The 27,365-nt window shown below is 37.3% G+C and overlaps 2 protein-coding genes across 7 annotated transcripts in view; one reads left to right on the forward strand and one right to left on the reverse strand.

Annotated features, from left to right (window-relative positions):
• The window catches only part of LOC116513194, a 37,910-nt gene extending 25,544 nt beyond the window's left edge, over positions 1–12,366 (forward strand). The window contains exons 18-24 of the mRNA XM_032224131.1: positions 478–608; positions 1,754–1,917; positions 4,245–4,399; positions 7,366–7,572; positions 8,251–8,345; positions 9,998–10,119; positions 11,739–12,366. Coding sequence (XP_032080022.1) covers positions 478–608; positions 1,754–1,917; positions 4,245–4,399; positions 7,366–7,572; positions 8,251–8,345; positions 9,998–10,119; positions 11,739–11,977 — 1,113 coding nt within the window. The 3' untranslated portion in view covers positions 11,978–12,366. The remainder of the gene's footprint in view (positions 1–477; positions 609–1,753; positions 1,918–4,244; positions 4,400–7,365; positions 7,573–8,250; positions 8,346–9,997; positions 10,120–11,738) is intronic.
• On the reverse strand, positions 7,890–21,955 carry ING2 (inhibitor of growth family member 2). Of its 6 annotated transcripts, XM_032224134.1 has the most exons (4): positions 19,935–21,955; positions 16,546–17,212; positions 12,124–12,166; positions 7,890–8,117 (listed from the first exon to the last, which is right to left on the reverse strand). In XM_032224134.1, exons 1-4 carry the CDS (start codon positions 20,176–20,178, stop codon positions 8,085–8,087), a joined length of 987 nt encoding a protein of 328 aa, XP_032080025.1. In that variant the 5' UTR covers positions 20,179–21,955; the 3' UTR covers positions 7,890–8,084. The 6 variants fall into 6 exon arrangements, with proteins under 6 accessions (XP_032080025.1, XP_032080023.1, XP_032080028.1 ...); XM_032224132.1 differs by lacking the exon at positions 12,124–12,166; XM_032224137.1 differs by lacking the exons at positions 12,124–12,166; positions 19,935–21,955 and adding an exon at positions 19,483–19,882.
• Between the last annotated feature and the right edge of the window lie 5,410 nt (positions 21,956–27,365).

Here is a 27,365-nt window from a genome sequence, read left to right on the forward strand (position 1 = left end):
TTTTTTTCCTACGTATATAAATACTGACTCTCTGCTTTTCAGCCAATTTTATGAATGGTGAATTTATTGAGAAAAAGCTGAGTCTGATAAGAAAATGAGAACCTTAACCAAACTGTTGAGAAATAAAAGTATTAAAGGGTTTAAATATCTTTGAAGGAATTAATGGATTTAAGTCTAAATTTGTCAGTTAAATCTAGAAAATATGGGTAACCATCAGTTCATCTATTCCTCAATAATTGAGTGCCAGAAAGTTATTTTATAGGGAAAAATAGTGGATAGAAATACACTAAAATGTATATGTGGAATTAGGGATTGCCTAATTGTTATTATGTGTGTGGCAGGAGGGATTGTCAGGGAGGGGCCTAAGATCACCTAGTATGAGAACACCAGGAACATTTAGGGTTCCTACATGTGCATGTATTACAACTTGGCAGGTCTTTCTCTACCAAGCAGAAATAATATTTTATGCAATTCCAGACGCTGTTAGTTTATGATCTCCTGAAAAAGAAGTACATAAAGAAGCAGAGTGGGCTTTACATAATTCCTTGCCCAAATAACGAATACAAGATGCTAGAAGGAGGCATTCTACTTGGTCTTTCTGAGAACAGGTAACATTTTGCAACTATTGAAAAATCTCATATTTATATTACAGGTAGTCCTTATTTAGTTATCCCAACTGGGACAAGCATCTGAGTCATTAAGCCAGGGGTCCTCAAACTTTTTAAACAGGGGGCCGATTCCCGGTCCCTCAGACTGTTGGGGGGTGGGGGCAGACTGGCTAGGTGGTCATGTGACTGGGTGGGCATGGCCAATTTAGCAGTCCATTTTGCCTTTGTCCTTGCTGTACTTGCCCCTCCCCTCCCCACCCACTGGCCCAGGATCACATGAAAACATCATGAAAGGCTGTTTATAAAGCATTTTTAAAGACTTTTAAAACACTACTTTACAAGCTGGCAGCAGAGCTGCTTTTCAAGCCAGCAGCAGCCCCTCCCCTACTCACCCACTGGCCCTGGCTGCACTGGCGAGATCATCCCTCAGTCAGCTGGCCCACCCCTGCACTCTTCAGCCTTACCTTCAGCAGCAGTGGTGTGATCAGAAGTGCAGCTCAATGGGTGAAATAACTAACCAGAAGTGCAGCTGGAGTGGATGCTCACTGGAAGATTAAGCCAAAGGTGAAGGCCAGGGTACGGGGCTGAATTCCACCACTTCGCAGGCAGGATACTTTGGCAGGCTGTATCTGGCCCACGGGCCATAGTTTGAGGATCTATGCATTCAGCAAAGCAGTCACTAAGTGAAATTGCAATTGTGCTTATGATCTGGACAGAAACTGCTTAACATGGAAAGAAATTGCATTATTTACACCATCTATCACTATCACCAGTTTAGAATAGTTTTAAGGTTCAAACCTCAATCAATTAATCTTTTTAGAAAATTGTACTTTTTTGTGAATTGTAAAATCAGCGGAGTCAGTATAACATTGCAAAATCAGAAAGCTCAAGTCTGTTTTGAGACTGAAAATAAAAAATTAAACATGAAGTGGAAATTCTTGTGATAACATTTGGATTAATTTTAGCCAATAAATTTAGCAGAAATTTGTAAACCCAGGCATTTTATTTACTTTTGAACATACATTTTAGATTAAATTTATCTCCTATGCTTTATTGCAAATTAAATGTTTACTATATGTTAATAGAATTTCTAATAAAAATAGTACATTTTTGGTTGCTTTATCTGATTCTTATTGTATTTTCAGAGACCATTTTGTTACTTGGAACTTGGAGACAGGACTTATTATGGATCGATTAAGACCAGAATACAAAGAAAATTTTGTCTTGCAATCTATTCAACCCACAACCCATTCCTCATCCAAAGAAAACATGAAGAGACCTAAAGGAGTTTTGTATAAAGAAAAGACAGGTTTCAAATATTTAATTATAAAGCCAATTCTATGCAGTAATCAGTAACAATTGAAACATAAAACCATTCCTTGGTAAATTGGAGAAACCACAGAGAACCCACGATGTCAGGTTTATTATTTTTGTCTTTGCATTGTGGCCTGGATTCTGTTTGAAAGCTCACAAGAGTGCACCATTGTTCCATTTTATCCTCTGAATAATAATAACTGTTTCAGTTTTGTTGAAACAGAATGACTTGCTAAACACTATAATTCAGCTGGAGATTTGAACGTTGTGTTTCTGATCCAAATTCAATGCTTTACCTTTAACACTTTACAGCAGGGTGAGTGAATACTGGAGCTAGAGGTGAACTGAGGTTTTGAGATGCTTGGCAGGAGATCTTTTGGGCCACTGGTGAATTTATCACTTTTTAAAAACTGCTGATATGCCACTCAACATTGCTTGGCAGGCTACATGTTGTGTAGACATGCTTTATAGAAGTTCTTAATTTTTAATACATACTTAACATAACTTATTTAAAATAACTTATATTTTGAAGACATACAGAAACTTTCTACAACATCACCTTGTTCTTGGCCTGCATGATCCATTTGACAATCATTTACATATACAGTTAAAATGCAGAATAGATATTTTTTTTAAATGCACCGGAGACCAATTTCTTGTTTGCCCAATCACATTTAGCCAATATCCTATCCTATCCTATCCTGTTGTTCTGTTCTGTTTTTATTCTCTCCTCTCCATTATTCTATTCTTATTATTCTATTCTAATGCTAAAACACCGGCCTCCTTGCTGTAGAGCAACTACTCTACCTAAGCTATGTGACTCTATTTCTGCGTTGGCAATGGAATTCCCCAGATTTATGGTTTCGGGGAACTAGTTTCTCTAGGAAAGGGGTGTGAAGGAGCATGTCAAAAATGCCAGTTTTTGACAAAAATGGCATAAATCGGTCAAATGACTTTGGGACGCTGCAAATAGCCATAAATGCAGGTCATTTTCTGAATGTCTGAAATGCGGTCATGTGACCAAATTTAGTATTGAGTTGTAATTACGTTTTGGGAAGTCCATTGTAATTCTGAATGGTTGCTAAGTGACCAAGTGTAAGTCTAGGACTATCTGTATTCACTATCTCTGCTTTGGGTTTGTACATTTTTAGTTTTAATCATCTTTATTTTAATGCTGATTTTTCTATTTTTAAATATCTGTTTTTACCTTTTTTCTCCTTTTATTCCTTTTCAAAAATACATTTTTCTGGCTACTGTACACCATCCAGAATTACTACTCATGTTGTGGGTAGCTATATAAAATCGAAAAATAAATATTAATATTACATCTAGAAAAATGCAGCAAGGTAATGCATAAGAAAAACGTGAGAAGTGATCATGGTTTCAAATCTAAAACTTAGACTTCATCTATAGTGACTATATTGTTAAAATAAGTCTGGCAGCTAATAACTAAAATAAGAGTCAATCGACAATAATGACATAATGTAATATGTTGTTATGAAGTAGAGGTGCTTTTGGGAAGGCATTGAATCAAGCCAAAGACAGAGCCATTCTAAATTTAGGAGGTGCTGTTATGCACTGAGGCTTCTGGCTAAGCGAAGGGGTGTCTTGGAAGGTTGTTTCTGGACAAGAGTGATAAATCTGATTGTAGCTCTAAGTCAAGTTAAAGAGTTGCATATTTGTAATCCATCAAGGTGATAGTTGTCCATGAGAAACTCTAGGATTTTAAATTTTCATGTATTGTCTCACAGCAGAGACTGGAAGCTGTCAATTATAATTAAAGGGGCCACTTGAGGAAGCTTTCTGATTTTGCTAGATCCAGAAATGATTTTTTGGGGGCCTCAGGCAGTCAATTTGATATAACCATAAAGAAATGCTTGAATCAGTTGAACTGTTTTTGGATATGCATTCTTGAGAAATGGGGACTATTCCACATCAATAACTCTTTCCTCAATTGTCTGACTGAGATGGTGGCAGGTACACCAGTTGCACATTTGCATGTAGCTGCTGTTGCATGGAAACAAAACTGCTTAGCGAATGCTGTAAAAACATTATGAAATGGTATATAAGTCTAAGTTCTATTGCTATTTATAACATGCTTTTTAGATTTTTTAAAATTTCCTCAGTCTAACCAACAATCTTACTTTTTCCTAGAAGTCTCCAAATACCAATGAAAGCCCAAGATTGCTTAATTTTTGACTCTGCTGAGACAAAATATAGCTGTTATAGTCATTTAACATCACTATTCAAAATCACAAAAATTACTCATATTTCGTGTGTAATGCCATAGGTATTTTTTTTTTACATATGCTTTTCTCTTAGCATTATGGCATCCCTGGGAAAAGCGAAATGAAACCAATACTGGAAAAAAAAGGAAAAAAGAAAAGGCATTAAAACTGGAGGTGGAGACCTTACAAAAACTAGCTAAAGAGAAGAACAATACTATTGATCAGTTCCTCCTGAGTGGCGATGAGAAGGTGAGTTGTACTTACCAAATCACCATTTATACGTATTTATACATTCTTATTTAAATGTTAACATGCTTAATATCCTACATATATTCTTTTGTTCTATAAATATGTTAAGATATAACTCATTTGACATTGCAACTTTTCAAAAGTTAAATAATTCAGACTTTTCGATGCTGGTATCTTCCTGTTATGTGTGGCACAGATGACAGCAAGGTGTCTTGCACATCATACCAAGGTGCCATTTATATATTTTTTTAATTTCTACTTTGCCTTTATGCTTAAACAAGCAAGCAAGGCAAATAACATTGAAAAATAAGAATTAATATAAAATTATTAACAGAACAGAAATGAACCATTGCACATTTTCTAAATGTAAGTAAAGTGGGATCCAAATGTGTTTTTAGAATACAGGTAGTCCTTGGGTTACAACCATTTGTCCAATGACCATTTGAATTACAGCGGTGCTAAACAAGGGAAGTATGTCCAGTTTTCAAAGTTTTGGCCATTGCAGCATTCCTAGTCATGGCGGCATAATCATTATTTGGATGTTTGGCAGCCAGCATGAAATTATGACAGTTGCAGCATCCGGCAGTCACATGATGGACATTTGTAAGCTTCCTTGCTGGCTTCCCATAAGCAAAGTCAATGGGATAGTCGCTAGGAGGTTACAAGTCCCCTAACACTGCACATTTTCTCCTGAAGAGCACCCATGAGACATGAGAATGTCATATTTCAGAGCATTTGGCCCCTTGCCTGTACACAAAAGAATGCCCCTACCTGTTATTTCCAGTACCCACCCAGGGTCCTGCCTGCTTGTACTACATAGTCCCAATTTGCCCACCTTAGCTTGACCATTGGCCTGCTTGCCTATGATTGTTTCAAGGGCATAAGCAAGTGCTTCTGGATTCTTGCTTCTTCATACACCATATTTGATGGCAATGGGGACTACTGGGATTGCTGTTGCTATGCGATGGTCATATAACATCTTACTTTATGACTGCATCGCTTAACGATGAAAATTCCAGTCCAAATTACTGCAAATAAGGCAATTGCTCAATATGGGCTACCTGTATACTTAGTATTCAAGGATCCTCTAGTATAACAGTCTTAACTGCTACATTTTGCACCAATTGCAACTTCTAGATACTTTTCTGTACAGCCCAACATAGACCATATTCAGTAATTCTTTAGAGTTTAATTTAGTTTGTTTTAAAATGGAACCATATAATATCCCACTCATTATCGTAGCTATATAAATGTACTAAATATAAAAAAGTAAATAAAATATATTTTCATATAAGTCCTGCTCATATATAAAGGAATTCTGTGTGAATAGAGTACTGTGCTAAAATGTTAGGCAATTGTGCAAAAATACTGTAAATTAAGAATGCTTTTAGAAATAAGTGTTAACAGTTTATTTTTATCAATTAACAAAATGGAAAGTAAATGAAATAATAGAAATCCAAGTCAAATCATTATTTGATATGACCACACTTCACCTTTAAAACAGTGTCAATTTTTACATTTGCACAAAGTCAAGGATTCTGTAGCATTAGAGTTAGGTTTACAATTAACCAATTATACCAAGCAGGTGCTAATGATCATCAATTTCCTATGTAGGGTAAAACAGTCATTGACTGAAACAGAAACAGCTGTGTAGGAGGCTCAAAACTGGGTGAGGAATAGCCAAACTCTGCTACTCAGATGAGGTTATAGACTAGAGTTTCATGTCACAGATCATACACCATGAGCACAAGACAAAAGGCAGTTATACTGCATCTCCTAGGCAAAGATTTCAAAGGAGACTGGGGTTTTAGGCTGTTTTGAAGACACACAAGGAAATGGGCAACATTAAAGACTGTAGACACAGTGGTCAGCCAAGGAAGCAATGTAGCAGATGAAAAGATACACCACGCTTATTTCCCTTCAACATCTGAAGATGTCTAGCAGTGTCATCACATCAGCACAGAACTGGCAGAAACTAGGTACCCAGGTATACCCCTCTACTGTTCGGAGAGGTCTGGCTAGAAGTGGTCTTCATAGAAGAATTGCAGTCAAAATGCCATACATCTGATGTAGAAACAAGGCTAAGTACTCAACTTAGCCTCAGGGCTTGGGGTGCAAATAAACGGCAGTGATCTGGACTTGAGTCAACATTTGAAATATCTGGCTATAGCAAGAAGCAGTTTGTTCGCCAACGTGCTGGAGAATGGTACAGGATCAATAGTGTCCTCACTCCTGAGAAATTCAGGCAGATACCTATCCATCATGCCATACCATCAAAGAATGTGCGTGTTTGGCCTGAATTTTATTCTGCAACAAAAAATCCCCAAACATACAGCCAATGTCATTAAGAACTATCTTCAACATAAAGAAGTGATGGTTTGGCCTCACAGATCCCTGATCTCAACACTGAGTCTATCTGGGATTGCATGAAGAGAGAGAAGGATTTGAGGCGGCTTACATCCACAGACGATCTGTGGTTAGTTCCCCATAGATATTTAGAACAATCTTGAAACCTTGCAAAGTTTCTTCAAAAACTGTGTGCAAATGTACCTAGAACAATTTATGCTGTTTGTAGGCAAAGGATGGTGACACCAAATATTCATTTGATTTGGAGTTCTCTTCTGTTCATTTACTTTCCATTTTGCTAACTGATAAAAAAACTATTAACACCTCTATTTCTAAAATAATTTTAATTTACAGCATTTTTGCAGAACTGCCTAATACTTTTGCATAATATTGTCAAAGTTTAATGCTTCTATAATTTATTTCATAAGCAAAGTAATCAAACATGTCCTATTACATTGATTATTATTACATGAAAAATAATTGCTCTCTACTTCTTATCTTTTCCTTCTAATAAGTAGCAAGGCCAAAACCTTTGCAGAGGGGAACCATGTTGCTTAATTTATTTTTGCCAGATGCTAAATATATTTGTTTTTAAAATAACTGCCTTTCTCTTTTCACAGATAGCTGTGTGTTCCTACTATGCACATCATCTGTCAGTGTTCAACTTGGAAACCATGTCCTATTGCCACACAATTGAGAGCAAAGAATCAATGCTTTTTTTATATAATGCTACCTTAACATACACTGGGCATTATTTAGTGCTTTCCAATTACAATGAGGAGGAAAAAATCAGCTATGTAACACTATGGAATTTAATCACAGGAAAGGTATAATTTCTGCAATGCTTGGGCAACAACAAAAATTTGTAGTATCATGGTTTCTAAAGCAAAAGATGATAAACAATCTAAGATCTCTGCAAATAATGTCTGAACAAACATGATTTATCTTATCACTCCCTTTCACATTTCCATTAGTTAGTTTAAAATGATTCCTAATTTTGGAATGTTTGACTTGGGTTATTCTATCATCAAACTATTCCTTCTATAATCCAAATAACCCAGATCTTCTACAATACACCTTTTTAGTATAGAGTTGCAAAAATGTCCAAAAACATTTTTTTTATATGTTCAAGAACAGGAGCTAAATATTTCAAGTCTTTATTTTGGATTTCGAGGCACATAGGAGGGGTAAAATAGGCAGCATGGTCTTAATGTTGCAGATGACAGATATCGTTTATTCCTTAAAAATCTCAAATCTCCTTCCCAAAAGGGTCCTGGCCCTGCCCAGTTTTGAAGTGTGGCTCTTGACATTTGGGCATTTTACTTCAGCCATTATTCCTTCATTCCTTGCCTTTCCACAATACAGCCAAGTTCTGGAAGAATAAGGATGAACAGGAAAACATTACCTGCAGTTATATACCTGCAAACCTACATATCTATATGCTTGTATGTAAAGTTACCCATAAACAATTTACTCAATTTTTTTTCTCCGTTATAAAAATATAGGTTAGAAAAAGATTAAAAAATGAACCTAATGTCTGCTGTACAGCCATTACTGCAGATGGCAGTAGGATCATTTTTGGAGTGATGGTGGATAACTTGTAAGTAAATACTAAAATTTATAGTTATTACTAGAAATAATTGTAGTGTGTCCAATAAATTGCTTGGTTGCATTCCACAAAGATACTGAAGCAACATGAGAATACAGGTAGTCCTCAACTTACAGGCACCCAATTTATATTGTTAAATGAGAAATTGGTTGTGAATTTTGTCCCATTTTACAACTTTCCTTGCCACATTCATGAAGAGAATCACTGCAGTGTCTAAAGGTCCCAAAAAGGGATCATATGACTCCAGGATACTACAACCATCATAAATATGAATCAATTGTCAAGCTTCTGAATGTAAATCACATGACCATGGGGATGCTGCAATGGTCATATGGGTGAAAAATGTTCATAAGTCACTTTTTTCGGTGCCACTGTAACTTCAAATGGTCAGTAAATGAACTGTTGTAAGTCAAAAACTATCTGTACATATATATAGGTAGTCTTCAGCTTAGGACAATTGAGCCCCAAATTTCTGTTGCCAACTGAGACAGTTGTTGAGTTTTGTCCTATTTTACAATCTTTGTTGTAATAGTTGTTATTAGCAATACAATTGTTAAATGAATCTGACTTTCCCATCAACTTTACTCGTCAGAAGGTTGTAAAAGAGGATCACATGTTCTCAAGACACTGCAACTGTCATAAATATGAACCAGTTGCCAAGCATCTGAATTTTGATCATGATCATGCAACAATTTTAAGTGTGAAATGTCATAAGTCACTTTTTTAAGTGTTGAACAATCACTAAAGGAATAGTTGTAAGTCAAGAACTACCTGTAGCTGTAGACATTTATGTGGAATATTAATATTATCCAATATTTTATAACAATTCAACAGAAAGTTGGATATTTTTATTACATACAGAAAATGCGAAAGATTGAAAAGATAAATGCAATTATTCCTTGAACCCATTTTGAAGATGCCTGGCTACAGTTTGCAAATACCACAGCTTTAAGCTTTATAGTAATAAGTTAATAATATCTAGTGAGATATTCTTGCATTTAGATACATAGGCATTTATTCATAATAATAAAAAACAACTTGAGGTAGCTTTGAGAGGTTATATATTCCAAATGCAACTTCCCTCCCCACTAATGTAAAGAAGTTGATGATACAAGCTATTAATTATTAAACTTAGCATACCACCAAAAATAATATAACAGGCATTAGATATTTTTATGTAAATGTGCAAAATGGATCCAACTATATAATTAAGATGTATTGCTTTTACTAAAACCAGAAGTTATTTAAATAGTCCAGTATAAATCAGTTCAGACAGTAGAGTGATTCGAAGTTGTGACAAAGTTAATTATAGCAAAAGCACTTAGATTTATACACCGCTTCATAGTGCTTTACTGCACTCTAAGTGGTTTCCAGAGTTAGCATTTGGAACCCAACAATCTGGATCCTCTTTTTACCGACCTTGGAAGATGAAAGGATGGGTCAATATCTAACAAAATATGAAGCTATATACAAAATAATTATTAAACAAGTTGTTTCTCAGATTGCAATATTCTATTTTCTGATTTCCTGTTTACAAAATAGTAGGTAAGGTTGAACTAAATGCCAAGTTTGTTAATTATATCTATAATATTATCAATTCTAAATAATGTCCAAACTGATACATTTTTTCTTGTGGTTTATAGAATTAAAATTTGGGATCCATTTAAGCATAAACACAAATTAATGCAAGGTTATGAAGGCCTTGATCTGACTGTGAATAGCAAATTGCACATATTAGATGGAACAAAAGCAATTCTACTTGCAGGTTTGTTCGCAATTTCTTTTGTAGGTTAAAAAAATGCATTCCAAGACACATGTTCTTTTGATTTTTAATATTATAAGTTATTTATAACTAATTCTACTGAAAACACTAAACTTAATATGCCATTGTTATTCTGATCCTAAACGTTCACATAACTTACAGAACACATTTCTGTTTGTCCTATACCAGCGATGGTGAACCTTTTTTGGCTTGCGTGCCATAGGTGGGGGGAGCGTGGGAGGGGCATGAGCGGGGATGCTGCACCCATGATGCAATGTGCGACCCCCAGTGTGCTTGCACGCACTACAGGCACAACCCCCCCCCCCATTAGCCTCCGGGGTGCGTGGAGGCTCTTTTTGTCCTCCCCAGGCTCCTATAAAGCCTCTGGAGCCTGGGGAGGGCGAAAAATGGCTTTAAAAAAGGGTGAACTCAGCTAGCCAGCGCGCACATGTGCACTGGCCAGCTGACAGGGCAACGTCTTGCGTGCCCTGACAAATGGCTCCGCGTGCCACCTGTGGCATGCATGCCATAGGTTTGCCATTACTGTCCTATACATTAGCTTTTTACGAGTATTTAGAATACACACTATTATTTTCTGGTATACCTATAACTGGAATATATAATGAATGCATTATATATTATACAAACAGGAAAAATCAGGCTGATTTTTTGCTGGACTTGTATTCAAAGAAATTAATGCCTTATATCTCTAAAGATTGGAAAGCATTTTATTCATTCAATGCTGAAAATCCTGGCACCACAAATAGAGATGCATGCAGCTCATAGACTGCAAGTTGTATGCCCCTATCCTCAATCATGGGTGTGTTTTTTTATTCCTCCTAAAATTTTATCTTAGATTACTGTCATTAATAGGACAGGCTTTATGGCTCAGCTTGCTGTTAAAATACAACCCACTGTGGTTTATTAATAAATTCTAATCAATAAAATACTGTTTAGCACTATGTCTACAGTGGTTAAAGAAAGAAAAGATGATTTAGTATACATGGTGCTGCATGTGTCAGCAACTCTTTAATTCAATGGATTTTTTCCTGAAAAAAATTAAAGCTGTGTAAGCCTAGGAAAGGTAACTGCAAATTGTGTGACATAAGCCTTCCCATGTGTTCTGAATTATTCTCTGCAATTCAGACATTACACAATTTAATATCCATTAATTTTGGCTATACGGTGCTATTGTTTTGCAAAATTTAATCCAAGCCAAACAGATTCCACAAGAACTTTGCATAACATTATATTTGCATAACAAAGAAGCACAAGCTTCAGTAAAAATGTTAGTGAATGAAATATAAAAACAGATTTAAAAAAATACTTTTTGATACCTATGTGCCTATGCATAAATCAGTCACAAATCTGAACTTACCTACTAACTAGGATACTTCTGAAGAATAAAAGTGGCAGACGTAACTATAACAGTATCAAAAAATAACCAAAAATGTCTTATTCCGTTATTAATTTCAGAATTTTATATTCCATTCTATTTATCACCAATAAATTATACCAAATGTTTTTTTCAATCTTACTGCTATGGATTAGTTGTTATTAAAATGAAGGAAGTTTCCAAGCCAAACTAAATGTAGTAACATGCATTCTCTCTCCCACTTTAGGTGAGGTCAGTTTCTGGGATTTGGAGAGTGGCACAGTTATATCCATCTTTACATTTGATAGCAAAATCTCTTGCATGACTGTTGCCTGTGACAAAAAGACAGTTCTTTTAGGCTTGAGCAACAGTTCTACTCTTACCACTTTGAAAATGATGAGCATAAACACAGCTGAAAATTCAAAAGGAAAAGATTTGTTTGGAGAAGACTCATCAAGCAGTGAAGAAGAACATGAAGATATTTAAAAGATAATTTGAACAAAATAAAATCGAGCATAAACAACTGAAAGTTGACACAGTTTAAAAATCATTGTTTTAAAAACAATTGCACATATTTAAAAGAAGACAAGCAATTTGCACATAACATAAATAGACAATACTAATTCTCCTACCTGTAAATTAATTCTCCCTTCTCCCCAATAATTATCTGCAAGTCTAAGAAGAAGAAAGATACAGCTGATAATGTAGAAATGTAACTGAAGAAAATGAAACTTTGCTGCCACTAGCTTTGCCTTTCTCTTAGCCCCATACTATGCAAGATGAAAACCTACTCCCTATGTAAAAAAGGAATCAAGAAACTAAAATCCCCATGACAGAAGAAGTTCTTCACTGAAAGAAATGCAAGGCAAAGACAAGTTATAAACATAAGAATTACTGAAGTCAGCTGGAATGAACAAAGAAGTTTGTACAAAGGCTTTAATCACTCCATTATCATTCTGCAGAGATGGAAGAGTGGGGAAATCACCATACATTAAGGAATATATTCCACAATTTATATACCTGGATTTTTGTTTTTTTGTAGTGATGGGTTTGTCTAGAATTTGTTGGATAAGTTTATTTTAATTTTCCAGTTTTTGAGATATTTTAATTTTAGCCAAGGCATAGAAACAGGATGAGTAACAATTTAGTTATGAAGTTATATTTAGAGAACATTATATATATAGCAATAACAGCTAGACTGCTTCAGTGCTTTACAGCCCTAAGTGGTTTACATAGTCAGTATATTGCCCCCCAACAATCTGGGTCCTCATTGTACCCACCAGGATGGAAGGCTGAATCAACCTTGAAACTAGTGAGATTTGAATTGCAGGCAGCCGGCAGTCAGCAGAAATAGCCTGCAGTACTGCACTCTAACCCATGGGTGTTAAACTCGATTTCATTGAGGGCCGCATCAGGATTGTGTTTGACTTGGGGGGGGGGGAGTGGGCGTGGTCAGGGTAGGCATGGCCAGCCCAACGTCACTCATTTTGGGGAAGCCTGTGGTAGCCCAAGCACTCTGTCAGAGAAAACGGGTTCCTGAGCTCTGTTTTCAGCTGTAACACCCTCCTGCAACCCTCTGCCAGTGAAAACGGAGCTTGGGAGGACCTGCGCACAGTCCTCCCATGCTCCATTTTTGCTGGCAGAGGCACCTCAGGCCAGTTCTTTACTGTTTCCAGGAGGGCCCCACAGACCATATCTAAACACCCCACTGGCCAGATCTGGGTCCCGGGCCTTGAGTTTGACACCCCTGCTCTAACCACTGTGCTACCACATCTCTCTTCAATATTATTTTTTCAATTGGAAATAGCCATGCTAAGAAAATCCTTAACATCTCAACATTATATTGTTTTAGTAAATCTATATAATATTCACCATATGAAATGATTCATGCAACTGAGAAATCACAGATGCATTCAAAAGTATTGCTACTCCTTACTTTTTCCCAAGAATCCCAATTTGCAATGAAGTAACTTGAAACTGATAAAAGTAAATCCCATTCACCATGACAATTTGAACAATGGACACTTTGATGTATGATTTAACAGATTCTTGTAATTACTAAAACAAGGGTGTCAATAGTTTTGGCCAGCAGCAGAGAAACTAAACACTGGCTCTGTAGGGAAACATAGACACATATTCTCTCTACAAGAGGAAAATGTGCCAGTTATTTTTGATATTAACTATAAAACAAGTTAATGATTATACTTTTATTGTTAGCCCATTTTTGAGGCAACTTCCCTTTTTAGTCATGTTAAATATTGCTCATTAATGCTCTTGTTGGTTATATTAAAATATGTAGAGATTTATTTTAGGTATTATATTGTGTGATGAAACAGAATATATGCTATGTAAACTGCAATTTCTGACTATTCTTACCTTTAACATTTTATAAGCTACACGGTTAAATTTAGAAGGTATTAGAAGAAAATAACACTTCACATCAGAACTCTTTTCATTCTGATGTATAAGACTGTTGCAGTTTGTCAATAAGATTTATGGAACCTGAAATGAGTGTGAATTTAAGATAATAACAATTAAGGGTATTAGGAAAACTTCAATACTCATACAAAATGCTAGTTTCCCTAGCACTTTAATAATGTATTATTATTGTTCAAGATGTCATCAGACAGAATACTATATTACATGCATTTCATTTTACCACATTTCATATCCTACCTAGAATTTTATTTTTCAATCCCATTCCAAGCTAGACACATCCTACAGTATGCTTAATTATATTTTATATGCCAAACAGAACTTATTAAAAAATTCTAACAATCTGTTTATACAAATTAGAAAGATAACTTCTGTATACAGAAGTTCTTTGGATTCCAGCCTATGAATGCATGATAGAAAAAACTGGGGGGAAATTCAGATACAATTTTACAACCAGTATTTTTTATTCATAAATCATAACATGCAAAATATTAGATCCAAGTAGCTGATACATTCTGGTGGCACATTTCTAATTTCCATGTGCTTATGCTCATAAATTTTGAACCAAGGAGATTGTCATATATCAAGCAACATTATATTTAAAAAAAATCAAAACAGAACTTCATAGCAATACTACAGTTTCTCAAAATAGGAAGCATTATAATTTTACTAATGTAGCTGACTAATTGTAATTGACTAAGAATCAGTTTTTCTCAAAAGTAGAGACACAGGTATTGTGGCTGCTCTTATCAGAAGTTAATGCACATCATTTCTGGGTACAGAAGTATCATGTCCACAAACAGATATGAATATGTAAGTAGTCTGTTTTATGGTAATGATGTTGTAGTGCATGTTAGTCAAGTTAACAAGTTCCAAATTTTACACACAATCATAAAATTACTGTATGATTTCTTTCCTTGGATCATCCAGAAAAGTAAGAAGTAGCAACTACCGAAGCATATTAGTAAGTTACAATTTCCTTTTATCTGCCCATTGCAGAATTATGTTGGGGAGGGGGGCAAATATTCAAATTAAAACATATTATAGCTATAATATTATAAATGTGCAATTGGTGTCCCCCTAACAAGGTAAGGCATGATATTTATAGAAGGCAATGCCATTTGAGCATGACATACCTTGTGGTCAGTTTAGTGAATACAATTAATTCATGAGTCACAATTTCAGATTCAGCACAGATATAACAGCCATATGAAATAATCCAATTTTCATGGTAGTACAATAATTTCTAGGTAAATGGCTGAATATCTTTAGTCCACATGATGCAGCTGTGCTGCCATGCTTTCAAAATAACCATTTTTAAATATTTAAATTAATTTGAAATTTTTGTAGTATACAAGCTGTATCCAAAATGTAAGAAATGGCCAAATGTTATTTCACACCATAGGAATAAGAATTTAATACTGAAACTTTTTGTTGGCCTGCTTATCTTTATTTTGCAATAGGTTTACTTACATGGAGTCTGTAATGTCTAATAAATAAAATGAAGTATTCTAATCTTCTAGAGAAAAATAAAATTAGTATCTGGGAAAACTTATGGCATTACGTTAGGCAGTCATATGACTACAGCTATATATCATCAATTTCTGTTCCATTAAAGAAATATTTAGTTTGGGGATACTTTTAGTTATTAATTGTTTCAAAGACATGCCATAGTTCTTAATGTAAAATATTTCATGAAGAGTTGATATATTTCAGATGTATGTTCTCTCTACGCCTATAGGACTACTCTTTTTGAGAATAAAAACTTTTTCCTATGAATGCTCTTTGCTCAGCCCTTAAAGCCTGCAAAGCAAAATAAAATAAAATATTAAGACCAGTCAAGCTTATTTCACAAACTGATCATACAGTATTTATATATTCTTCATATACCTAAATTTTGCAACATGATTACATACTTTTTTTTAACATCCAAGGAATTATGAACAAGATGACACAAAAGGACTGTAGAAACTGAAGAGCATAGTGAGAAGAACAAATAGTTCAGTTTAGGACTGCAATTAATGCTGATTGCAACTTTCAGTATTTGTTTAATATACTTTCTTTAAACCAACTTATAAACTCACCACAAAATTAATATAAAATAAGTTAATGACATATAGATAGATCACATGGAAGACGCGAAGAAAAACTGGCTTTATATTTTGAAAGACTTAAAATTTAAAGTTTGGCAATAGATTCAAATATTATTTTTAGAATTCTGAAGACTAAAAGCATCATAGAACTAACATGTTCTCAGCAAAATGTGCAATACTCAACTAAATTTACAACCACAACAATTGTTAACAAATCAGTTTTAACATGATTATCTTTCCAATCTTTCCTCTTCATACATCACCATAATTCCACAATTAAAAAGAGCGAGGAATCTGGAATTCCTAAATTCCTTCTGTGCTACTCCCATGTGACCCTGTTTGAAAATTTTGGTTATTTAGTGCAGAATATTCAAAAGCAGAAAAAAGTATTAACATCTGTGAACATTCCAATAGTATTTTACATCTTAAAAATTATTGCATAGTTTTATGCATTATTCTAAAATACTAATATTAAATAGTTTTATAGAAACCACACAGCTGTCTGTGCACTAGAGCATTTACTACCTTGATCTTCTATCCTTTTTGGATTTGTCTGTACATTTATCCATAGTCTTCTCATTGTCTCCTCTGCACTTTGGGCAATACCATTTTCCCTTTGGTTTATAAGTGAGTCCGACACATGAAAAATGAAACCACTCAATGGGACACAGATCATTGTCACATCCTATCATTTCGCCATAAGACACTTGGTCACAGAGACAATAAGTTGGCTCATTAGGGTCAACTGCAAATTCTACTGGTGAAGCTTCCCTTTCTTGTTTAGCTTTAGAGCGTTTTTTCTTTTTAGCAGATTTGGATCTTTTTTCTTTAGGTGGCTGGTCATCATACTCATCAATTCCATTGGCTATATGGCATATATCACGGCTTTCACTAGTACGTTGTCGACGGGGTCTTCGTGACGATCTTTCTGGTTGACATGGATCCTGTTTTGACTTTTCAATAGGTTTTTCAGTATCTGACAGATCTTGAAAGCACTGAGAGTGGGATTCTATCTGACGGGCTCTGTTCTCCACTAATTCAAGCATTTGAGTAACTATTTGGATTTTTTCGTCTCCAAGTTCTTGACTGTTAATCAAAGCCCGCTGAAGATACTGCTGCAAACGCTTTTTCTGTGCAGGATCATCTTCTGCTCTGTATTTTTCATACACCTCATCAATTTCTTTCAAAGCTTCTGTTGAAAAGCATCACAAGAGTATCATAAGTTCAAAATCCCTAAATCATTATTTTCTATTTTATAAATATTACATATAAAGTGCAAATTATAATAAGCCAGGGCTAGCTCCACAGTGCCTGACAAGACCAGCAAACTGCTATTCTACTTCTGGCAGCTGATGTCCTGCTATGGAGCGGTGAGGCACTTTAAATTGCTTTTGAGCCAATAAACCAGTATGCTCCTTTATTACTCACTCAGTCTACTTTGCTCTTGTTTCACTTGTTAACTCAACTGAATATGGGCAAGGAGTCATGACAGATTCTTTTGGGACACCCCTCATCAGATGTGAAACTATGCTTCCCAAGGCTTAATGTTTCTAGTTACTGCTTTGCGTTGCAGAAAATTACTCAAGGGGCCACATGCTATCCGTAGACTGCACATTTGAGACCACAATTTTACAAAATAACAAGTCTTCATGATTAAAAAAAATATCATAAAGATAGTTCATTTTTTAACATATAGCACCAAAACCAAAAATAAAGAATATAAACATTCTATACTGGAATATCAATGGTTGCAGATCTTTAAAACATTGCATTTAAAATTGTTTCAGTCCATTAAATGTATTCATTAAAAGATCCTAATTTGAATTTACTGGACACCCAAAAGAACATACTTGAAAGGATGCATATCAGATTTCCTCTGCTGGCAATATAAAAAATTTCACTCATACAATTTGATCCTATGAATTACTGGGATTTTTTTTATTAAAGATGTTAAAGTATGTCCTGAAATTTTAGAATCAGACTATTTTTGGAAAATAATGATTATTATGGGCTCTTCCTAAGAAAATTATTTTGAGAAATTGCAGTTATTCTTGATATTAAAGATTTGAGAGATATGTGACTTACTCATTTTTGAAAAGCTAATTTTAACAACTAATAAAAATTGTGATTTTTTTTTTGTGGCAGAGATTTTATGACATTTTTTTATGTTAGTCAATCATATTTTTCCCACTTTCATATCACCACTTTCTGTTCTTTTTGGTTTTTGTAGTTTTTCCATGTTTTTTTTCTGGCAATTTTATATTTTGAAATTCTATTTATTTCTTTTTAAAGAAACAAAACAACAAATCCATATACATTTATTAAATGTATTTGATGTTCTAATATAAACGCTAGCAAAGTAGAACCTACTATAAATAACATTTGAACAATGTATCTATTATTTCCAATATAAAGTTTCATTATAGAGTGAATTGCAGCATCTTTTAGAAGCAAAGTAGGAACAAAAACTGTTGACAGGGTAGTTATATACCAAAATAGCCTTATTCAAGGTCAAAAAAGTAAAATACTATTTAATACATTAAGGAAAACCAAAAATGCTTTTTATTTTATTTATATCTATCTTTTTCTTAGGATCTGAAGATGATATGCAATGCATAGCACCACACCTTCAATGTCCCACAACAGCAACTCTGTAGGCTGAGGGTACAATAGTGCCAATTCAAAGCCATGTAAAATTATATCCAACTATCTTCAAAAAAGTTTAGTGACAATCCTCAATATTCTTCTGGTGTAAATGCTGCTAAACTCAGTAAGACTTTTTCATAAATTGGTCTGTTGTGTGCTTTTCTCCCAAAGTAATTTTCACTTCAAAAAAAGGCCAACACCTTCCTTTCCCTTGACTGACCCGAACTTCTGGTTATTGGTACAAAATGTCCCATAATAAATGAGTTTAAATGTGGAGGAGTCCCCTCCTTTCCCCCCAAAACCCCCAAACCCTCTAGTAGCTTTTCTGACACTGCTGATGTACTAACGAAGAGCATTATATATTATAATTCATAATAAAAACACGTGTACCTGGGTCTACTTATACAATTGGGCATTATATTTGAATCCTTCCCCTTTAAACATTATTTAAGTAGCATTATCTTTCCTGCATTCTACAGTGGTCTAAAGTCAGGGTCTCCAATCTTGGCAAGTTGAAGCCTGGCGGACTTCAACTCCCAGAATTCTGAGAGTTGAAATCCGCCAGGCTTCAAGTTGCCAAGGTTGGAGGCACCTGGTCTACTCTAAAGGACTGGATACACTTGTACTACTCTGAGACAAGTAAAAAAACTACCTAGCAGCAAGTGACTTTGGAAACTTATCTTATCTCAAGATCGGCACACATATAATTAGCCAAAATGAAAAGAGTCACCTTACTTACTCTCATAAAACTGCTGAAACAGCATTGCGTTTATCCCCAGCTCTGAAACATAACCGCCCACGGAGGGAAGATCTTACCGAACGATGCATTTTCACGCATTTGTCACATCCGGAGCATCATCCCAAACAAGGAAACCTGCCTCTTCGTCTCCTCCTCACTCGCGGGACCGTGACAGGGGCCCGCGCGAGAGCGCGGCAAACCGAGGCGACTGTCAGCACCAGAAGCCGGAGCGGCCCCGGCCGCCACCCACCCGGCGCTTCCTCGGGGCCTAAACGGAGCCTCTTCGGGCCGGCTTCTTTCCAAGCGCCTGCCCTTAATAGGGTGGGGTGAGGGCAACAGAAGGGTGGCCATTTTCTCTGCCCCCAACCCCCGAGTAGGGAGGAGGGTAAGGGGATCGCCCCTCCTCTTCAGGAGGAAGAGCGCTCCGACTAAGCTGAGGGGAGAGCAGCCTCCATAATCGTTTGCCAGCGCCCGTCATCGGCGCAACCCTCCCACCCCCCCCAATCGCGCTCGCGCCCCTCTTGCTCACCACGGCAGCGCGTGTCCATCTCGCGCAGAAGCGAGGCCAACCTCTGCATGTCCAGCGGCAACGACTCGACGCACTCCAGGTAGTCTTGCACGTAGCGCGCCAACAGCTTCTCAGACGCCCCTCCGCACGGGAAGCTGGCGATGCCCCCGGCCCCGCCGGCGGCAGGGGCAGCAGAACCGGCAGCTGCCCCGGCCGTAGCCCCAGACCCCGCCCCCCCGGGCTGTTGCCCCGGCGACCCCAACATCGTTACTGGACGTGACACCCCCTTCCCTCTTCGTTCAGCCCGCTCGGATCGCTCCAGGGCAGGGAGGGAGGAAAGGGGACAGTGAGGGAGACTCAGGTGGCTGCGCTTTAATCGGCCGAAGGGGAGGGGGGCTAAGAGAAATGCTCTCCTGCCTCACTTGGAACTCCCCGCCTCTTTTTTCCTTCCTCGCACCCCCTTCGATCCGCATAGTACGCATGCGCAAGGCCCTGTCCTTATAAGGCGCGGCCGGTTCACATTCTCCCGCCTTCCCCTTACGACCTATGCCATTGGCCCAGTACGGTTGGACGTCAGAAGACAAACGGGGCGGGAGGGAAAGGCGGGATTTCATTTAAAGAGACCGAGTCAGAATTAGACTCTGCCGGGTCCCAAGGAAACGTGCTATCTCCCCGCCCTAGGCCGCTCCCACTCTTTCCTCCAAGTCTCTCCGCTCGGGGAGATGAGCGGTAATAAAGTCATAGGAGTGAAGCATATTAACGAGCACGTGCCGCCCACTGCTTTTTTTCACCCATCCTGCGTCTTTATAGTCGGCCATGGAAACAGGCGCAGGCAGGGCAAGAGCTGCGGGTGACCAAATTCAAGAAAAGCAAATGTAATTCCCAGGCAGGGTTTTCACGACATCCCGGCCGCACTGACCCCCGGAGTCACACTCGGGATCTGGGGTAAAGTCTGAAATGAGCGAGTGTGAACAAGTGAGCATTAAGTCGCCTTAGAAAGAACCTCAAACTCCTCCTTGAGAGCAAGAGTTACGCCTTCTCTCCCCCCTCTCGTCGTCCCGCGGTCCTCCCAGATCCCGGCTCTAGTTCGGTGGCGCGATGCAATTAAGCCGAAAAAGGAACAAAAAAGATCAATTGAGGCTACTCTTGGGGTTCGGAAAGCGAAAACTAGCAAACTGCCAGTTTTTCTGTGGATCTAGACTGGGTTTTTTCTCTAACCAGCTTCCCAGGAAGAGTAAGCAATTTTGGTCACGAGCTACCTCCGTGCATTGTTACATTTAGCAATGGTTTTCTCTGGCCTGACTGGGGAAGGTAGCCGAAAAAACAGGAAACCCATGTTATACAGTAAACAGTATTTCTAGAGCAATATTCAGAAGCCTGCCAAAGACTCCCGGGGACTCTGGGAAAGCGTGCCACAAACATAGACATACGTCAACCTGCTCTTACAGGTTTGTTTTATATTCCGTCATTCGGAGAAACATCTCCCAACGCGCTGACAAGGAATACAAAGTTACAAGATATTAGTGCAAATATTATTTGTCGTGTACACATGCAACAGCCTTGTCAAAAGCCCAAAAAACAAGGACAAAACCTTTGCATTGACTAATCGTTGAAAAATACACCCACAACCATTCTACAATGATTCTTTCTACACTTTCCGGGACCAATAAAAAAATCATTGGTTTACAAGACCTACGTGGTTGCCCTGCAGAAGTCGCAGTTAAGGCTCTGTAGAGGCAGCGGCCAAGAAAAAAAAAAAAGAAGCGTCCTAAGAATGAGCCCCGTTTTGTTGGTGCGACCGCCTCCTTGGGAAAGGAGCACATGCGCACTACCTGCGTAACTATGGAGCTGACGAGAGCCCCTCCCGCACTCACCCGCTCGGCCCTGAGGGCTTCTTGGCGGAAGAAGCGTGAGTTTGCGAGAAGGTACAGCGCGCGTGAAAGCGCGCGGCACTCTCTGCCCGGGGTCCGGGGACTTTCCCCTAGGCGGCGAGAAAGCCCAGAGGAACAAGTCCTCCGCAAGTAGCCTAGAGAGCAGGTCTTCAGAACGCTGATGCGATAATATTCCCATTTTCAGCTTTATAAAACTCTGTTGGACCGGTTATCTTACAGGTTATAGTGAGCAAAACAAAAGCAGCGAAAGCAGAATATATTTTCTGCTTGTTTGATTTCTCGAAACACATGCTATTTCTTAAATCATGGCCTTTTGCTAGGGAGTGAGGAAGAACAATTCTTATCAGAAAACCTCAGATTCTCATCTTTCATCTCCCTGCATATATTATGCAAATATTCATGTCTCTCCCTCCCCATTGCTTGAGTCAAACAATGACGTGCAGGCGAGTTTGGGATTGGTTGAAGAATGTAATTTCTGAGTAATTAACGAACTAGATTGTTCGAAGGTTTGTGGCTAGAAAAGTAAATGATGTTAAACAACTATTTTAAAATAAATGAAAACAAGAATAAAAAATAGCAGGAAAACATGAATAGGGTGCATTCCATTAATAGCCATATAAATACCTAACAGGATCCACTTTTTCATGGGGTCCCCAAAGCCCAACAGGGTTGGGGCCAGCCTCATCTCAGGGGGAGTTACTAGAGTAAGATTAATGAGAAACAAGCATTTCTCCTTGATCGTACATATATTACGATATGTATCTTATGATAAGGTATGTTATATCTCTTTATTACAGCCTTAGAACCCAATATAATTGAAATATCTACAGATAGTCCTCAACATTAATTTAGTGGCAGTTCAAAGTTTCAATGGCTCAGAAAAAAGTGATTTATACCATTTTTTACATTTACATTGCAGCATCACCATATTCCCCAACACATTTAAACTCAAAATTACTTGAGTTTTACTTGAAACAATAGATCCATTGCTGGAAGAAAGTGACAAGCAACAGGGAGAAAGCAGAACTATTTAACTCATTTTTTTGCATCTGTCTTTACACAAAGGGAAAAAACAGTCCAACCTATCAAAAACAGCACCACAAAAAACAGATTAGGAACACAAGTTAAAATAGAAAATTATAAGTGAGCATCTTTCTACCCTAGACGAGTTCAAATCACCAGGACCAGATGGATTACACCCCAGGGTTTTGAAGGAACTGGCAGATGAGATCTCAGAACCAACTATATCTTTCAGAGATCCTGGAGCACCGGGGAACTGTCAGAGGACTGGAAAAGAGCTGATGTGGTTCCCATCTTAAAAAAAGGGAAAATAGATCCAGGAAACTACAGACCTATCAGCCTCAATACCAGGGAAGATTCTGGAAAAGATAATCAAGCAACGAATCATCGAACTCCTAGAAGTAAACAAAGTAATAACCAAAAGCCAACATGTGTTTGTCAAAAACAGATCATGCCAGACTAATCTTACTGCATTCTTTGACAAAGTGATAAAATTAGTGGACCAGAGGAATGCCGTCAATATAGTTTACTTGGACTTCAGTAAGGCATTTGATAAAGTAGACCATAACCTACTACTACATAAAGTAGAAAAATGTGGGTTAGACAGCATCACCACCAGATGGATTTGTAATTGGCTGACCAACCGCACTCAACTTGTAGTCCTGAAACTGCATCTACATGGAGGGAAGTATGCAGTGGAGTACCCCAAGGCTCTGTTTTAGGCCCAGTACTCTTCAACATCTTCATCAATGATTTGGATGAGGGAATAAATGGGGAACTCATCAAATTTGCAGATGACACCAAGATGACAGGAATAACCAACACTCCAGAAGATAGGCTTAAGATACAGGAGGATCTTGACAAACTTGAACATTGGGCACTATCTAACAAAATGAAATCCAATGGTGAAAAAAGTAAGGTTCTACATTTAGGCAAGAAAAACAAAATGCACAGGTACAATATATGTGGTACCTCGCTCAATAGTAGTAACTGTGAGAGGGATCTTGGAGTCCTAGTGGACAACCATTTAAATGAGCCAGCAATGTGCAACAGCTGCCAAAAAAGCCAACACAGTTCTAGGCTGCATAAACAGAGGGATAGAATCAAGATCACGTGAAGTATTAATACCACTTTATAATGCCTTGGTAAGGCCACACTTGGAATACTGCATTCCGTTTTGGTCGCCACGATATAAAAAAGATGTGGAGACTCTAGAAAGAGTGCAGAGAAAAGCAACAAAGATGATTAGAGGACTGGAGGCTAAAACATACGAAGAACAGTTGCAGGAACTGGGCATGTCTAGTTTAATGAAAAGAAGGACTAGGGGAGACTTGATAACAATGCTCCAATATCTCAGGGGTTGCCACAAAGAAGAGGGAGTCCAACTATTCTCCAAAGCACCTGAGAGTCGAATAAGAAGCAATGAGTGGAAACTAATCAAGAAGCAACTTAGAACTGAGGAAAAATTTCCTGACAGAACAATTAATCATTGGAACAACTTGCCTCCAGAAGTTGTGAACACTGGAAGTTTTTAAGATGTTGTTTCAGACCATTTGTCTGAAGTGTTGTAGGGTTTCCTGCCTAGGCAGTGGGTTGGACTAGATCTCCAAGGTCCCTTCCAACTCTGTTATTCTTTTCTATTCTACTAATATTGAATTATGAAATAAGTGGTTGGAACACCTGATAATGGAACATCAGTGAATGCAATTTTTTTAAAAAATGTTAAGTTTGTATGTTTGGATTCCTCAAAGAATGTATGCAAAAGATGGATTGTAGCAGTGGTAGGTTCCGGATCCTGGCGCAACTGGTACGGTGCAATGGGGCTGGGCATCCACCACATGCATGCGCGCAGCATGCGTGCACTGTGTGTATGCGTACTTACCGCCTGTGACTCTCCACGATGCTCCAGCTGTTTGGCGGAGTGTTGCGCAGGTGCTGTATGCTCCGTATGCGTAAGTCCCGATCGGCTCGGCAGATGGGCCCTCCAGAGCACCATACAGGAATCATACCTGGTGCTCCCAGCAGGCACCGGTACAACTGTACCGGGGCTTACCAGTCGTATCCCACCACTGGATTGTAGATTTAATTCTGTGTCATACAACATTTGAGGTACATTAATTCATATTGTTTGGTCATGTGTGGTTTGGTTTCTTTTTGAACTAATGTTCTATTCCAAAATTGTAGAATCTGACCATTGTGGAGGAATATTACCTGTTAGATCCAGGGAATAGGCAAGAGCATTATATTGAGGGCCTGATTTGGATATATGAGACTAGATTCAAGTAATGTGTGACATATATATACATACATACATACATACATACATACATACATATATATATACATATATACATACATATACATACATACATATACATACATACATACATATACATATATATACATATATATACACATATACACACACACACACATTTATTACTAACTGGATAAATGTTATTTCATAACCATTTAGAATAGACCTTCTCAAGCCTAATTAGATACATTGATTATATGGATATGGTATATTTAAATGAATTACATTGGCTTAGGATGTTTTATTCTTTGTTATTGTAATAATTACAATAGTGGATGGGTGTGCTTTTGTGTATTTTTCTATTTTTCTAAAAAAAATGGCAAGATATTTTTTTAAAAAAAACAACACTTCCAACAAGGCTTAGCATTTCTGATATTGGCTGAGGTCTGTAAAGTGCTGCCACCTACCTTTAGGATACTGTAAAAACAACAGTTTTTCTGGAATCAGTGGAAATTACTGATTTCCACTGGTCAGTGGAAATGGCCAGTGGTCATTTTGCTCTTTCTGAGGTAATGACAGCTACAAGCTACAAAGTGACTCCTTAGACATAATGGAATAGAGCAGATAGTGAAAATAGAAATAGGATTTATTCTTTAAAATCATGTTGATATTCATTTAAATTCAACTTTAATATAACTTTTGAGTAAAGGGATTTGAATTACACACATTTAAATTCAAATTTTCATCTTTCCTTATTTGTGCTTTCAATCATATATGATAAATACCAATACTTTCCTGTCATTATAATTTCAACCATTGCTTCTTGCAATACAATTTTTTAAAAACACTAACAGACAAGCTTCGATTTGAAACATCACCACCCCAAAAAAATGCAGATGTCCATGGAGCTCCTTTGTTTTCCCTGAGCATCACCAAGTTCTACATATGAAGCAGTTTTGGAAAGAATGTCTAGCTCATAAAGCATTACAGCAGGAGGATCTTCTCAATGTAGAAATTAAGCAATCCAAGGCAAAAAAGTATCTCCAACTTTTTTTTTAGAACAAATGGTTCTCAACTTGGTTTTCAGTTTCACCTCATCTCACTACTTAACAGAGTTCCTTACTCCAGCATAGAGGTTAGGCCTGTAAGCCACTAGAAGACGGCCTCTATTCCAGAGGTAATCTTACAGAATGGTGGTGAAGGTATAACCCACAAAATATTTCTGGGGCTTGGTTCTTTGCAACAATGAGCAAAGGGGGAGGGGAAGAGTAGATGATCAGCAATTCTCATCTCATGGATGAATGAAATAAGTCCTATATCACAAATCCTATATGGATACAGTATTACCATAATAAAGGTATCTTCAATGCATCATCTATTAATGGTATACTTTTGCATGTATATTAAGACACACGTTTTTGTTAAGAACGTAAAAGTGGAAATTAAGCCATGGTTTGCTCCATTGAAGAAGCTCAAATTGACCTGATCCGTACATGTCCATCCTTGTTTACAAACCACAATTGCTCAATTTGCACAACACATAAAGCCAAAATGAGGCAAATGATGTTAGTTTAACTCAATATATGAAGCCAGGTATTAAAGGTCTTAAAATATAGTGTACTATAGTCTACTACTTTTACCCATTTATTTATTTAGTTGGTATGTTTTCAGCTAGCATGCCGTCACAAAACCTCTTAATACAAGGAAACATTTCGTTAAAAATTACCAGTTCCATGACTATTCCTTGCATTCGTTAACAACCCATTTTCATATAAACAAATGTAACAATGGGAACAAAAGTATACATTTGTAGCAAAACATAGGTACAATCTGAAGTACTTTTCACTAAAGGCACTATTTTTCTTTTTGTCTACTCCGATTCAATGTTATATCCGATTTCAAGGTAATACACTTACATAAGTACTTAATTCAGGCACTGAAGGCAGTATTTATAGCATACCATTCTCCAGTGTTTGTCTACATCATTAAATGGGTTAGCTTAAAGAGAGATAGGGACTGGTTTGAAGTGAAGCACTGGGCTTCCCTTACAGAGAGCATCCCCACTCCTAGTCAAATACAAGTCAGAATGATATACAAGTCTTTTAGCAGAAAAATACAAAATATCACTAATCCAGAGCAAATGGTATCTCTATCTGACTTAAGAGCTCATAAATATTATAATTTCTTAAACATTTGTTTAAATCTGAACAGGAGCCAAACAATAGAAAATGCCTTTCTATCACCGACAGAAAGGACGATCCATCCAAATTTTATAGATATGAA

This window comes from Thamnophis elegans, chromosome 9, assembly GCF_009769535.1.
Source record: "Thamnophis elegans isolate rThaEle1 chromosome 9, rThaEle1.pri, whole genome shotgun sequence".
Taxonomy (NCBI): Eukaryota; Metazoa; Chordata; class Lepidosauria; order Squamata; family Colubridae; genus Thamnophis; species Thamnophis elegans.

Coding starts and splice junctions, on each gene's coding strand:
- ING2 (XM_032224132.1), bottom strand. CDS start 20,178: ATGTTGGGGTCGCCGGGGCAACAGCCCGGGGGGGCGGGGTCTGGGGCT. Junction 17,213..19,934: donor GATGGACACGCGCTGCCGTG/GTGAGCAAGAGG, acceptor GCTTTTCAACAG/AAGCTTTGAAAGAAATTGAT. Junction 8,118..16,545: donor AAAAAGGATAGAAGATCAAG/GTAGTAAATGCT, acceptor TTATTCTTCCAG/AACTTGGCTGTATTGTGGAA.